General features: G+C 38.9%; 1 protein-coding gene across 1 annotated transcript in view; it reads right to left on the reverse strand.

Moving 5' to 3' along the window:
- Window positions 1–13,697, reverse strand: part of LOC139926529 (inactive dipeptidyl peptidase 10-like) — a 48,985-nt gene extending 35,288 nt beyond the window's left edge. The window contains exons 1-5 of the mRNA XM_078286195.1: window positions 13,680–13,697; window positions 13,036–13,144; window positions 10,574–10,669; window positions 2,902–2,996; window positions 2,198–2,272 (exon numbers count right to left, since the gene is read on the reverse strand). Of these exons, the coding sequence (XP_078142321.1) occupies window positions 2,198–2,272; window positions 2,902–2,996; window positions 10,574–10,669; window positions 13,036–13,144; window positions 13,680–13,697 (393 nt within the window). The remainder of the gene's footprint in view (window positions 1–2,197; window positions 2,273–2,901; window positions 2,997–10,573; window positions 10,670–13,035; window positions 13,145–13,679) is intronic.
- Between the last annotated feature and the right edge of the window lie 1,907 nt (window positions 13,698–15,604).

The following is a 15,604-nucleotide window of genomic DNA, read 5'->3' on the forward strand; positions in this document are numbered from 1 at the left end:
CACTTGGCTGAGGACCCATTGAACCCCCTCAAGGGCCTGTCAGGGTCCCTGAACCACTGTTTCAGAGTATATAACACCACATATAACACTGTTCCACCGAGAAAGATTGCTCTCTGTGAGCCAAAATTCAATCTTTAGTAAGTGTTTTGCCTCTATGGTGAAAAATATAGAAAGCGCATACCATATTTATCCATATATATACACCATATACCAAGTTTCTCTTTGAGCGGTGTTTTCCCTCACAGTCTGTTTTGGCATTTTAAATGAACTTGAGTTGAGAGTGATTAGGCCTAAATGATTCATCTTGTGTTTACTTTTGAAGCTGCTACATGGTGTACTTCATTTGTGCATTGTAAACACCAAGCACTCCCAGATGTGTAGGTTTTGCTTTGAGGAGCTGTTTGCTGATGAAATGAAGGCAAAGCGAGGAATGTGAATCGCATTAAAAACGTGTTGTGTGTTAAACTGTGCCTTCTTTCAACACCGAATGAAAAGGCCCTTGTAATTTTCAGTCACTGTGCTGTGTTTCAGTGGCTGCAATGGATGTCAAATTAGCTTTCTGTTTGAAAACAGACTGTAATCGGCCAATCAGATTCAACTTGCGATAAGCCTCATCAAATTCAGACATTGGCCTAGAGGTTTTTGTGCTGTATGATCTGGATGTGTGTTTGTGTTCGCACTGTGATGGACTGGCAACCTGTCTAGCATAATTCCCTGCCTTCTGCCCAATGCATGCTGGGATAGACTCCAGCCCCACATGACCCTGAATAGGAATAAGCGGGTATGGAAAATGAATGAATGAATGAATAATAGTTATTAAAGCTACACTAAGCAATTTTTTCTGACCACTAGAGGGTGACAGAAACTGCAACACATTTGTAAACACACACACAGCAAACCTGCAACGTACCTACAGAGAAATATCGCCGGTTACCAGTCTCACTTTGCCAGATTTTTCTCCCGCTGAAGGTTACATGTCCCACAGTGACAAGTGAAGAGGTAGGTAGCAAGTTTACTAGTTGAAAACGTTTACTCGTTCGCTTCATCGATTCCGCCATTACCAGAATTTTTTTCAGGGAGGGGAGGGGGAGAGAGAGGAGAGGAGCTAGTTAAAACGGAAAAGCTACGACTCCGAATCTGACAAGTGACAACAAGCTTTAGAAAAGAGGTGAAAACGACAACACAGCTGGCCCGCCTGTGTGGCTATTTGTTTATACTTCTCACGGAAATCTCCATGTAGCACACGTTAGTTTCAGGATTGGTTACAGGGTCCACAAGAGTGTGGACAATGTGTTACTGTTAAACTGGGTTTGCTTTCTCTTGGCCCTATTTTTGGTCCACTTTAGTTGACTTGCACGATGACATTTCCACAGACATTCACCCACAGGATGACCTTTCCTCACAAATTCACACAATTCACAGACACAACACAGGCATCAAAACAGCCTGCAACACCGCAGCAGATCATTGTTGCAAACAGACTAAAAAGGTGCTTGCCTCTCTTATTTGCCCTTGATGCTGTCACCCGCTGGATACTGTAGTATCTTTTCGAAAAACATACTACAGAATAGTAGGGTTTTATTGGGAGAATACTGAATAGCACAGCTAAAAATGAATTGCAGTTCGACTTCAAGAGATAAAATGAGTTTATGTCTAGACATGATGGAGCAAACAGATGCTTACTGGGGCAACAAAGCATCAATATGCAAGTACGCCTTGAGAATTCACATTATAATGTCTTTAAGTCTATCAGCTCTGCTCTCTGAGGGAGATTATAGCCCTTAATGACAAAGCTGTAATGCAACCTCAAACTCCAAAGGACAAAAAAAGCCAAGCATCACTCCCTCTGAACTATTAGCATGCTTCCTTAACATTGTGCATACTGCAATTCCAAGCAATTCCATAATTGTCAACTCCTGACAAAACTCTTCTATTCATTTCATTCCATGTACATCAAGCGTTAGATCAAAGTTAGACTCAGCAGCTCACAGTCCGACTCACAGATTCTAATATGAGAACAGAGAGAGAAAGTAATGCATAAGAAGCTAAAAAAATATATATTTTCCTTGGTACATTTTAACTTTTTAGCATGCATGTCTCTATTTTAGTTAATGAACAGTCAACCTCCAGCATGAGCCGCCCCGAGCCAAACAACAATATTGGAATACATGTATCTGGAATATTAAGAGGTTCTCACCTGCTTGACATCATATCCCAGAAGAACATAGTTCAGGTCTGGAGAAACTGCAAACTTAGAGGCCTTAAATGTTGCCTGGGGGAAGAACCAGAGATAGGTGACATATTTTTTCACAATAAATCAGTTTAGTTTTCTTCATTAATTTTTCCAAGGTACAATTGTAAAACAGTCTTCATCCCCCAAAAGTTTTCTCACAATCTGCGATCAGTGTAAAAAGTTACAGTGAGACTTGAGGCAGCCTAAGGATACATCAGAGTGATGATACCTGCTCAGGGCAAAGTAAAGTACCAGACTAATGATTAGGCATGCAGCCCAAAGAATACAGTGCAAAAAATTATCAATCTTAACAAGTAATTTTATCTACCATTGACTCTTACTATTACTATTGAATCTTACTTTTCTTAAAACAAGTGAGAAAAATCAAGATAATTTCACTTGTTTTCAATGCAAATCATCTTATTTCAATACTTATTTTTGAATCTGGTGTCATTTTCTTGATACAACTCAGGTATTCAGCCTTGTTCCAAGATACTGACACTTGCCTGTAGAAAATTCATGAAATGAGTGAAACTGCGTTGGAAATAAGCCGAATTATCTCAAATCATTGGCAGAATTTCTCACTTGTTTTGAGGAATTTGAGAAGTTTTGAGAATTTTTTTTTTTTTTTTTTTTTTTTTTTTTGCAGGGTAAGTAGTAGTACTCACAAATGTGGTGTTCTTCAGTAGGAGGTCTGTCTCGTTGCTGTGTGTGTTGGCTTTCAAAATATCTCCATCCCAGCTCTGAAAAATGATCTCCTCCTCTAGGACAGACAGAGGGATGATGAAAGAAAAAATACAGATATGAAGGGTTTGAGTCATTATCTGCGGAGGTGGTTTCCATTAAATTTTGGACAGATAGAGCATCAGACTATTATTGTTTTTTAGCCACAACTATGAAACTAACAGATAGAGATTTGACTACGAATCCTAAGGGTGTGTTTGCAGGGTCAAGAAATCAATTTAAGTTGAAGTGATAGCAGTGATGTCTTTGGGTCTAACAGAAAGTTGGAGAATTGTTCAGCCTTGGTGGAGGTTTACACCTCCCACACTAGGATGTGAAGGCATGGCCTGTGGCTGCATTAGATTAGATTAGAGTAGATTTTATAATGGGGCTTGTTTTTTTTCTTTCTTTTACCAATTTCTAAATCATCTACAAAATATCTCCATCTTCCTACACAAGATAATTAGGGTTGCTGGAAAAGTGCAATTTGTTGAAAAGAGGTCACAGTAAGTCAGAGACACTGGCAAGTGGTTAAGTGGATTACAAAATGAAGTCCTTTTAAAATAATGAAGTATACACACAGATACACACTCAATACCTCACAGCAGACAATAGGCAAGCTAACAATTAGATGAAGGGACGGCTGCCAATGTGTTGCCCCCTGAAGAGAAGTGTTTGACAAGAGAGATGGAAAAAAACAACAACAACAAAGGCTCATTTAGGAGGATCTATCTGTGACAACTTGGCTCAATGAGATTACACTTCAACCTCCGACAGTGGAAACTATGACAGGAGTGGCTGCAATAACTCTAATCTAATCCCAAACCAACTTTACAATCCAGGGAGGCCTGAATTTCATTAATGCTTTTGACAGGTCTAAATCATTTCAAGGTCCCCATCTCATGTAAATGTCAGCGAATAAGCTCTGAGGCATCAATCTCAGGCAAGAGGGCTATAAAACAGTAAACACTCAAAATACTTTGGAGTATAATGATAGGAAAATAAACATGAAAGACAGATGGATTGCTTGTGATTAACGGGGGTATGCGAGTGATCCTCAAAAGAGCTCTTGTCTTTTAGATATCCCCACCTGCAGTTAAACAAAACACAGTCTTTTTTTCCCCTCTTTTTTTTCATATTTTATATGCCTCACATTAATCAAATTGATGGTTATAAAAACATTTTACAGCAAAAGTACTCTGAAAACAGGGCTATTGTCCCACTGAGTTGACAACACTTCCATCAGAAAAGGCTCTGAGGATGGTGACACGCAATCTCACCTGTGATTAAAAGTGTCCCAGCTATCGAATGACTTGCCATTGTTCTGAAAACCCCAGAATTAAATTAAATCCTGTCTTACGCCACTGTTTACACTATTATCCAACTGAGGTAAACCTTCCTGTTAAATGCATTTCAATATGCAGGTGTGCAACAAGTAGCCAGGTTCTGCACTGTAGTATCAGAAAAAGCATCTGAGGTGATTTTCATTGTTGATTTGACATTGCTCATCTAGCCAAAGTGCCCCCAATCACCTAATAAAACCGTTTTTTATTGTGTTTCTGTATCCACCATCAGAGCATCAGAGCCAGACTATAGCACTATAGCAAAGACTAAAATTAGAGCCAGCGGTTCTGTTGGCAGTCTGTATCAGGGGGAGGAGTTTTGAGGGTGAGGCAGTGAAAGAGTTGCATCTTATCCTGAGGTTGTACTTGTGCATGAGGTATTCTAGCTCAAAGGATCCTTATCCACAATAAAATACAGACACAATGCTTTTTAAGTGGAAGTGAGTAATCTATAACTTTTGTCAATGTCTATCAGTAACCAGTAGGAATTGCAACAACATGGATAGACCTTATCTCCTGCTACATCCTCATCCCTCACGAGTGAGCTAGCTATTTAGAGCAGAGATCCAACGGAAAATTGTAATGAAGAGTTAATATATTACGATTGCAACATACTGTAATAATAATACTGCTTTGTTATTTGCTTTTTGGCTAAACAAAATGTGTTGCGATGGCCGGTCACTTGCTCATAGCACCGTTGAGCAGTAGAGAAATGTGAGAAGGTTGGGCGGGGAATTGGGAGAGTCTTGAAACTCCAATGGGTGGAGAGTTTCCGTTTCAAACCAGAGTACATGCCAGAAAGTGACTTTTGAAAGCCAAAAGCTCAGCACCTGGACAAGTAATTGTTGACTCACTGGCATTGATCAACAACCCTATTAACCCCATGCAGATACATTATGGTCATTTTGTGCTATGGGACAGCAAAAAATCTGACTTATTGCCCCTTTAAGATCCAAACTGACCTACTAATGGGCAAGCAGAGGCTGTTTCTGAGGAGGAGGCAGACTCTTAAAAGGGAGTCCTTGTCCAAATAACTTGTCGCACAGTTCAATCTATTCAACTTGTTTGCATAGCTCAAAAATGTACTTTATGTACTGATGTTAGAGTGTTTCCAGTGTTTCAAGCACAAACTGAGGCCACTGAAAGTAGAGACCCAGCAACTGACTGTCTTTGGCAACACAAAACCCACTGACATTTAACTTAATTTCAAAGCCCAAACTGCTAAAATTATTGACGTTGAGTGTTGAGAATATACAGTACAAAGGAGCTCTGAACTTCTGTATGTTTGTTTCATTTTCACCCTTATTTTTTCGTACGTTTCCATCTTTTTTCCCCCTATCGTTAAATGCCCTGAAATCGTAAGACGCTCTTCTTTCTGCAGGTTGTCTCTGTGCGCCCCGCTGCGGCACCAACAAATCAGGAATGTGATGCTCAGGCCGCAATGTCACCCGAGTTGATTGAGCATTTTAGTTTGGAGCAGCTGCCACGGTGCTGACGTAAATGGCACGGCAGCGCAGGGAAAAGGGTGAGGTTTGTTGTCTATGGCGGTGAAGCAGGTGTTCAAACAAATGCCACTCTGGAGCCTTCATCAAGTCAGGTGTCTCTGTAGCTCACCAGACACACAAAGAGGCATCTGGAGAGCCACTAATTGAGCCGAGGCATCTGGTATCACATGGCAATCGACATGAGTTTTTACATTATGTCTGATGCTTTCTAGTAGCCTACCACATACAACTTTTTCCCCAAAAATGTATGAAAAAAAAACTATTGGATCAAACATTATATTGTCCAGGACTGCACTGAGAATAATAAAGGAATACTTGTATCATCAGTGATCCGAGGACACAGTAAATACTGCAAATTGTGTGCAGTAAACAGATAGGTTGTTATTTGCGTTACATTCTTTAGCCTCTTTAACCTCTTTATTGGCGTAATATCTATGAGAGATTCCCCTCGTCTTATCCTGCCTTAAAGTCATGTCAGAAATATTGGAACTACAGGTAGAGCACACATGAATGAGCCGACAACTCGAAAAGTCAGAATTTAATGCTGTAGGCTCTATCTTTATTAAAAACCTTCAAAGAAAGATTTTGTGTCTGGCTAATGTGGGCTTAGCTGTACATCATTAGGTAAGCCTAGCACAATCGTTTTAGGGTGTAACGCAAAAGTAATGTAGCTAGTATTGTAACTAATTACTGTTCTCGGGGAGTAATACGTAAAGTAATTCATTACTTTTAAGAAAAGTAACGAGTAATGTGTAATTTATTCGTTTTTTCCAGTAAGGACCCCAACACTGTTAGGCAGAGGTTTAGTATCTGGCTATTAGAAAGTTGAACCTGTGAATTCAGGGTTATGTGGCTATTGCTGTAACCAACAAGCCTTGTTGTCACAAGGTTACATAGTTAGTACAGTTTTATTGAAACCTTTCTTCAGTTTAAATTTACAACTAAAACAAACCTGTTTCTACTAAGGCATTGAGTGTGACTGCTGACAAAGTCAGACTTAGACACAAAGGACTAAAGAAAATCTATAACCGCTTCAACAATCACTGTGAAGACAGAAGCAAAGAGATCTTTCAACAAGGTAATGTCAGCATGCTCTTTTGTATTAAATATTTTCATTGTGAGTTTTCAATCGTATTCACTCCTTTTGAACAATTCTAAGAACTGATGCATTCTTTAACGAAGCCCGCCTTCATGGGTTTGTTATACTTCCGCACACAAAGATCTTCTGAACTAGCCAAGAAGAATAAAATAAACTTTTCTGAGATCACTTGAGGATTTTCGCTTCGGCTCTTGCAGCGGTGAGAGAGGCAGCATTCAGGAGGAACAGGTTGATTTGCAAAGGTCCGGCTCTCAGGAGTGGAAACCCGAGCGTGACTGAGAGGAGCCAACCCCAGCAGTCCTGTCAGAAGACGGAAGGGTGAGACAGCTTGACAGCTCCCATACAAACAGCCAGACTCAAACCGTTCGCCAGAGAGCCTCAAAAGAAGAGGACTGCTCTGTCACGAAAAGTGGTACTTGATGTGTTATTCATGATATTTGCCGCACAGGAGTCTGTTGGATGAGTGTCTTTAAGACAAAGGAAAGAGAGAGACGGCTAGACAAAGATTTCTCCCACTGTCCATAAAGGGTTTCACTCCCGAACGGTAACTGTGACCCAACATGGGAAAGCAGGAACATGGGGTTTATTAGATTATTAATCTTTGCACTCAGAGTGGTAAAGTGGTATATTACATAATAGGGCCCAATAAATTATTTAGTTTGAAGGATTAAATATTGAATAAAATGTGCATTTTGATAATTTTTCTGATGTAAAATGGGCTTTCTGTGAAGATAAATGACCCTGGGTTCATCGCATGTGGTTATGTACTGTATATCCATGTTAGTATCCATTTCAGCATCCGTTTTTTGTATATTGTTTTGTTCTGATTTTTGTATACCATCAAGGACCATGTTGGAAACGAGTGTTTAAGTATGCTTTTACGCGTTATCCTTTGGGTTTGGGTAGTACCTTTTTATACCCAATAAATCAATCAATCAATCAATCAGATCAATTTTGCTACCTGAAATTCTTCAAATATTTACAAATCCACAGGATCTAACCGTCCCTTAACCTTCCCTTGTTCTGTTTGGTTGACAACATAGAAACCAAGCATGGATGTTAGAGGAAAGAACACACACATCCACTCTCAGCACTCATCAGATCCGTACTGCACTACACCGTTCTGTACCATACCTTCACTTACACCTAATTCACAACATTACACCCCATAATTCGCTATCGGTGTCAACAGCATGAGGCTAATGGGACTGCTGACCCTCCTGGCTTGAAACAGCCTGCTCAGCTGTTCAGAAAAAGAGTTGTACCAGCAAGCAGTGAGCTTAATTATGTAACACAGTCACGTCAAAGGCTAAGAATGGTGTATGACTACTTACTTCTGCTGCCAAAGCTATGCTGTCAAATGAAATATAACTCTTAGTCTTAGTCATGGGATAGATTTCCATTTTCCATATTTTGGACCCCAGCTGGTGTCATGAGTAAGCATTTAAAAAAAAACACAGATTATTCTATCATAACTGTGATTATTTTACAAACACATGTCTTTAGATGACTCATTGCTTTAATCAGTTTGTAAGAGTAGGCGTCAGTTTTTTTTTCAAATGGCTGAAATCTCATTTTAGACTGAAACCCTTTCATATACTCCTCATACTAACTCTGCCACAGATTCACTTTAAAGCCTTAAATTTCGAATCCATAATGCTTGAAATCCCTTGCTGATCTTCCAGATACTGGGTCAGTAATTATTAGATATGATGCCATCCAAAAACCTTTTTTCGCTGCGGTGCGTTCTGCATGATAAAATCGTAAGACAGAGCGGCTTCAAAGTAGTCTGAAAAGTTAAAAGTTACAGTGATAAACTTTTCAGTCAACTTATCAAAGCTCTTTTGGATTTGTTTTTCTGTTTATTATTGTTTACTGTTTAGGCTCTTCAATTACTGGATTTTTTTTGGAAAGATTTTCAAGGTAAATTATAGCCTTGTTTTCCTTTGAAAGCTTTGATGTTTACTTTGGGGGCTTTTGAGATGATATATATTGCAAATGGAACAGGTGGGATATGTTTTTCGTGATAATTTCTTGACTGAGCATGCTGTTAAGAATGAGTTTGCAGATGCAGGAATTGTTGTATTTCATAATCAGTGTATGGCTCTTTCTTTTGCCCCATTATTTCCTCTGTGTAGCCCTAATTATATCTAAAATTTCAGCTCAACCAAGCTCCTGCTTATTTTGAAGCTACCTAGCTGCAAACCTGTGAAAGAAAAATACTGAGGGCATACAATTATTGCCTCATTTTCTTCATTTCACCTCTATTTTACATTATACATATGCCATTTCCCATTCCTTGACTTGACACAAGTAGCTTACACTGTAAGTCAGCCGATTACCTCAGGCTGATAAACGTCCTCTGGGAGTTTTTCATTTTATTAGAATATATGCTGTCATAAACTTTCAAGTAATTGGATCTGGAAGGTTTATACTTCTGTCAATATTTCAGAAGGAAAAATATATTTCCTCACTGGTGGGATACTCATCTGTCATAAATCAGAGAAGGAACTGAAATTATTTTGCTACTGCTTCATTTAGAGGACAAATTTTTCTGGTCAGAAATTCCAACCTTTATAGTGATGCTGTAAACAGGGTTGAATATAAAATTATATGCGTATCTCTCCTCTAGGGCTTGTGTACAGATGTGTCCTCTTTCTGATGAGCCACAAACCGTTTAAGCCTTGCCCTTAGAAACGACCAGCTGAATTCAGTTCGGTGAGTGTTAACATTTGCAAATACAATATGAAAAAGAACGACAAAAGGAACAGATTTGACACACAGGGAGTGAAGGCAGAATGAGAGAGTAGCTGGCACTAGAGTCGCCTGCTGGGAAAATTAAGCGCAGATTGAAGCTACAGTTAAACAAATATTTCTCAGAGACATATCTGCTCTGGAGGCAGAAATAATCTCATTGGTTGAGTTAAACCTCAGTGGGCGGAGCAAAAGAACCACAACAGCCCAAGTTAGCTAGCTTTTTTCATTAGTTCTTGACCATGGCATTAATGATTACAGGCCAGCAGGCTAACTAACTAGCTTACCTAGATAGCTACAGGCTAGTATGGCTGATTTGAATTTGGAAGGTCAGTGAGGCTAATTAGATAACTTAGTGTGGGGAAATTTGCATTTTTTTTCAGGTAGTAGCAATTTGGTAGGTTTCATAATATTTGCTTCCTCCTCTCTTACCTCCTGCCTTTTTCACTGGGCTTCAGGCTAACTCCGCCCACTGAGATTTAACTCAACCAATGAGATTATTTCTGCCTCCAGAGCACAGGCAGTAGGGACAGACAGGACAGATACAGGAGCAGAGGAGGAGAAAAGAGAGTGGGGAAAAAAAGAAAAATGAAATGCTCGGCAGTGTGGCTGCTTTCAAAATGTCTTTCAGAGAACACTGGCATCTGAAATTATAATAGAGTTTATTAAAGTCTATATTAAAAATGCAGTGCCTTTCACATTGAATTACATTTAAAACAATGAACATTTACTCCTCTCGGTCTCCTTCTCCTCTGTGTGACCACTGCATGTTCAGTCTAAACAACAGGCCTTTTAGAAAAACTAACTCAAAGACTGTAAACATGAAGGTGACTGACAACATTTCAAACAATATCACCTCAGAACGTATAATGTAAAGTCTGAAGCCATTTCAAGTCCAGACCTTTGACATACATACCATTGATCCACTTTGCATCAGGATCATGCACTTGGAAGTTTCTTTGAAAGAGGTCATCCAGAGTCAACTGAGAGCCAAAGGATTTACCACCGTCATCTACAGGGGGAAACGGAAAATAAATCATGAACACATTAAATAACCTAACTACAATCAATCAGTTATCAAACTGAATATTAGTTACTCTGCATCAAAAAAATTAGGATGCATTTGTTGCCAGTAACTGATCACATTTTTAATTTGCTCAAGGTCCGTATAAGGTTGTGAAAATGACAGGGTGAAATGAAAACCACAGACCTTAAACAATCTTTACCAACGACAAAAGAAAACAAAAGAAAAGGAAATCAATGTCCTCTGCACTTGACTTGTCATTTCACTGTATTTACTGAATTGGAGATATAGCAGTGTAGGACAGGATATATGCTGCATCTGCACAAAGTTGTATCTTACCATAAATAATTGGGAAACCAGAATTACCATTGAGTGGTAATCAGGAGTACTTCACAAACATCAAAGCCAGCTTTCATCAGCTTTCACACTGCAGTGACTCCCTTCCAAACATCTTCCTATACAGTCCCTGCTTTGTCTTCTTTCTTTTTTTTTTTAGATTTCCATCTGCACAAATTGTCAGCAAGTAATTATTACATTGGTGAAGGACGGTGCCCTCTTGATAACCCCAATGCCTTGCCTACACTCACTCACCCCGAAAGCTAGAGTAGGAAGCTGGTGAATGTTGCTGCTGTCTTATGGTGCTGTAGATTTATGATGATATAGCCTGATGTTTTCTATGGTACTCATTTGTATGGTAGTATATACTGTTTATTGGACTTCTGTATGAATGCTCACCTTGGATTATGGCACAAGGGATAACATATCCTGAGTATTGATAAATGGAAAAAAGCTCAGATTGATTCACTGCAAAAACGTGTGTATTTTGGTCAATACATATGATAACGAATGTATTACAATGAATAAATAAAAATGCAAATTAAGGCATAATAAATTAGACGGAACACATTAAACTGTTGTGAATGTCTACTAACACAGACCAAACTGACCCGAATAACTTTATTTAAAAGCTGTAATTCAGTCGTTATAGAGCTGAAACACTGGTTTCTGGAAGTAGATTTCCCATTCATTTTTCCCATTGGGAATTTGATTATTAGCCATGATATTTTAATGATACAAGTTACAGTTACCATGAACTATCAGATTGTGATACGGCTATATGTGTTCCTGTAGAAGACATCAATCAATATGATTTCAGCTTTGTTGTTAAGAAATCGTGTTTTGTTCCTGAACTCCTTGTAACTTGTTACCATAGAAACGTTATCCACTCCAAAGGTGAGCATTAGTCGCCAGGCCAGTTAGCTTAAAAGTCTTTGTATCGTCTTTGTAAAGTCTTTCTGAAATGTCCATGGAGAAAATGAATCGGAAATTTACTTATGGAACCAAGGCCACTGAAAAGGGGGATGATTCAGTAATAAACAGGACATTTTCCAGTGTTAATAAGTATTGACTTTTCAGTGACAATAATTTGAGTTTACAAGTATTGATTGGAGAGTTGTTTTTCCAATCATTGAGCTCTTCAAAACCATCTAAAACTGTCTCAAATTAACTCTGATGGTGTGGACTTATAGAAACACATGACACAGAGTTGATTTTCACACTCTCAGAGTTAAATTAACGTTGACGATTTTGCTGTGGGTACCTTTTTAAAGTGGAACAATTGATGGAAAGGTGAGTGTGATACTATCCGAGATAATTATTCTGGGGATATGGGAACAATTTCTAATTCCAGCGGGAGCTGATAGCACTGTATGATATAAAGCTCATTACTGATGTACAAGTTCCGAGAAACTTTGTATGAGTTCACAAAGTCAGTCCTCTACTCAGTGTTAGAGGAGAAGCTGCAGGCAGTATATTAATACGACAACACAGAGTGGCGTTTTAGCTAATTGGACCATGAGAAAAAATCTTTGATCTTGACTGATTTTATAGAGAGGTTAAGAGATGCTAGCAAATATTTTTAAAATGAGTGTATGCACGATACAGTGTATAAGCACATAAGATGAGTAACCATGATGAGAAGTACAGTATAAACATTAATATATTGTGAATTGGCCATGAAATGACCCATGCAATGTGTTGTTTGTGGTGTCACTCTATTCAATATTTAAGCTTAAATACTGTCTGTGAATCTATTCAGGGTGTTACACAGCTCTTTTTGCAATATACAATGTTATGGAAAATTATCGAATCAATGTGCTTGCTCTCAAAGCTTTGAATCAAATTAAAGAGCAGTAGGAAAACAAAATATGGAAGCAGGCTGACTTCCAGTCTGTTCTGAAATCAGTGATGATTGGCTGTTTTCAACCTCGGCTAAACTGCGTCCATTAGAATGCACTCAAAAAGGCAAGTGATTCCATTCTCATTTTTGTGAATAGATCTATAGCGAGCCTCACCTCTTGACAGAAGAACGATGGATAGTCCGATGAGGGAAAGCACCACCAGAATAACCAGCAGAGAGATGCCGATCCCCTTCCAGTTCCTATCTATCCCAATGTCCAATTCCTACAGAAAAGTAAGAGAAGGAAACAACAATAAATCATGAGTTTCATTCCAAAGTTTGAAAATCCATTTGAAAAAATGTAACACCTGCTCCTACAAAATGATTAATAGCACAAAATGAAAACAAATTAGGTAACTTTATTCCTTGGTTGACCAAATGATTATACTTATACAGACCGGATCCTCTAAAGCAGACACACACACACACACACACACACACACACACACACACACACACACAACCTTTTTGGCTTGTGACCCTTTAAAACAAAGTGACCCCCCATCACAGGCTGCAGAGTGGTGAACAATTCAACCAAACAATGATTTTCCCTTTTCAGATTATTTCATTTGATTATCACAGGGGGCCAAGAGGCTGAAAACTATTCAGTATTTCATAAGAAAAAAGAAAAAATTAGAGAAAGTCAGAAAAATTGGGCATGAAAATACATTTGTATAGTAGAAACATGTTTCTTTCCTATCCCATAAATCATCTTGTGACCCCCCAAATTTATCTTGTGACCCCCTGGGGGGTCCTGACCCCCAGGTTGAGAACCATCGCTCTACAGTATGTTTTAGAGATGTTGAGTGATGAAACTGCAGTAAATGATTTTCCCAAAGACGGCTGAACAGCGCTTTGGAAAGGAGTTCCTCTACTAATAATGTTTATGAAGTACAGGCAGCAGGATAGCCTGGTGGTTAGTGATGTCATCCCCCACCTGGAGGGCCGGGTTCGGTTCCCGTGCGGCCGTACCTGCCGCAGTGTCCTTGAGCAAGATGGAGTACTTCCCCACCTACTCCAGGGACTCTGCAGCAGCTTGCTGAACCCCAACCAGAGGAGAGGGAACAAAGACATACTGTATTTCTCCTATGGGGATTAATAAAGTATATCAAAGTGAAAGTGCCTATTGTGCTCTTTAGGTAGGTGGACTTTTTATCAAGTTGCTGCTGTATATTAGCATCTTCCTTTAAAACACTCCTGGAAATGTATTTTTATCCGAAGGCCTTTCTATAACTCTACTCCCTTGTATTTGTGTTTTATTTTATTTTATTTATTTATTTATGTTAATGTAAACTTGTTTTATCTGACATTTTATCTGATGAAGTTGGTGTGACTGTGGTTTTATGTTTTATCTTCACTTTGCCTTTATCACCTTTTGTTTTGATTTGTTTGTGTGAAGCACTTTGTGACATTTGTTTTGAAAAGTGCTATATAAATAAAGTATTGTTATTATATTATTATTATCTTTGCATGCAAGGAAATGTGTCCCTCCCTATCTCTAAAATCACAGCTCTGGTACTGTAACAAAAGCAAAAAAGTCTAGCAGGACTATTTAAGAATTTAATTGCATTAAATATTTGAAATATTTGAAGTGCGGTTGTCATAATATGTAAGTCTACCCAATTATTAGTTGGACTCTAAGACCCAACAGTTTGTAAAATAATCACTGGTATACTTTTCTCTTTGTGACAAATTGGAGCCAGTTATTGTGTAACAATGACATCGGGTTGAAATGTTCTTTTCTCGGACAGGAAAATCCATTGTTCAAAGATGACAGTTATTTTAAAGAATTGTTGAGATTTGTGAACAATCTCCTGTGAGCTTTGCAGAAGCAAAACTTTGACTGATATGTGCAATTATGGAGAAAGGCAATCTCCAGATCATGTCCAGACAAACAAAAACCATGAATTTCTGCACCTGTCGCCTGTCTTTTGATAAAACTAATCCAGTGCTTTTAAAAAAATCCTTCCTCACTCAGTATGACAGGATTTGATGCTAATGGATTTAAGGCCTTGTGGATTTTTGCCTTCATAGTGCCAAATCATTCGATGTACTATGCAGTATTATTGTACAACATAATGTGGAGGTAAATAGAGAAAGAAAACTAAAAGAACTGCAAAGGTTTGTAGTGCTATTCAGCACATTGTGGCCTTGGTTGTTGTGTGACAAAAGAACAAAAGTGTGTGTGTTGTGTGAGAAAAGAATGAACTTCAATGTTAGACAATTCGTGGTGTGCAGATTTGTCACCGCAAGGCCCTGGACAAGGGCTTCAGCTGCTGCAGCTCACTGGGAGTGCTACCACTGCCGTTTCACATGTTGAAGCTGGTTGATCAATACCCTCTCCTCCCTGACTTTGTTCCATCCATGGGGACTGACTGCAAGACTGGCTGACGCCTTTACTTACAAATGTACAGTTCACTTACAACCATCCTCTTTCCGTTGCAATGTTCTATTTCAGAAAGACAGAAATGCATCAAACTCACCCACAGAAACAAACATAATATGGAGTTGATAGCAGAATATTCCTGGGATCATACATGTAAAAGTAGGATCCTATTGATACTGAAAGATAGGTGGAATGCTAGTTTATCCAGCTGTCTTAGTGGTAGGAGACTGTAACTGGAAGGCCCTCCAGGTTTTATGCACCATGACCCCGAGTGTCCACCCTGCAGAAGTGCCCTTCA

The sequence above is a fragment of the Centroberyx gerrardi genome, chromosome 10 (genome assembly GCF_048128805.1).
Source record: "Centroberyx gerrardi isolate f3 chromosome 10, fCenGer3.hap1.cur.20231027, whole genome shotgun sequence".
In the NCBI taxonomy this organism is placed as follows: Eukaryota; Metazoa; Chordata; class Actinopteri; order Beryciformes; family Berycidae; genus Centroberyx; species Centroberyx gerrardi.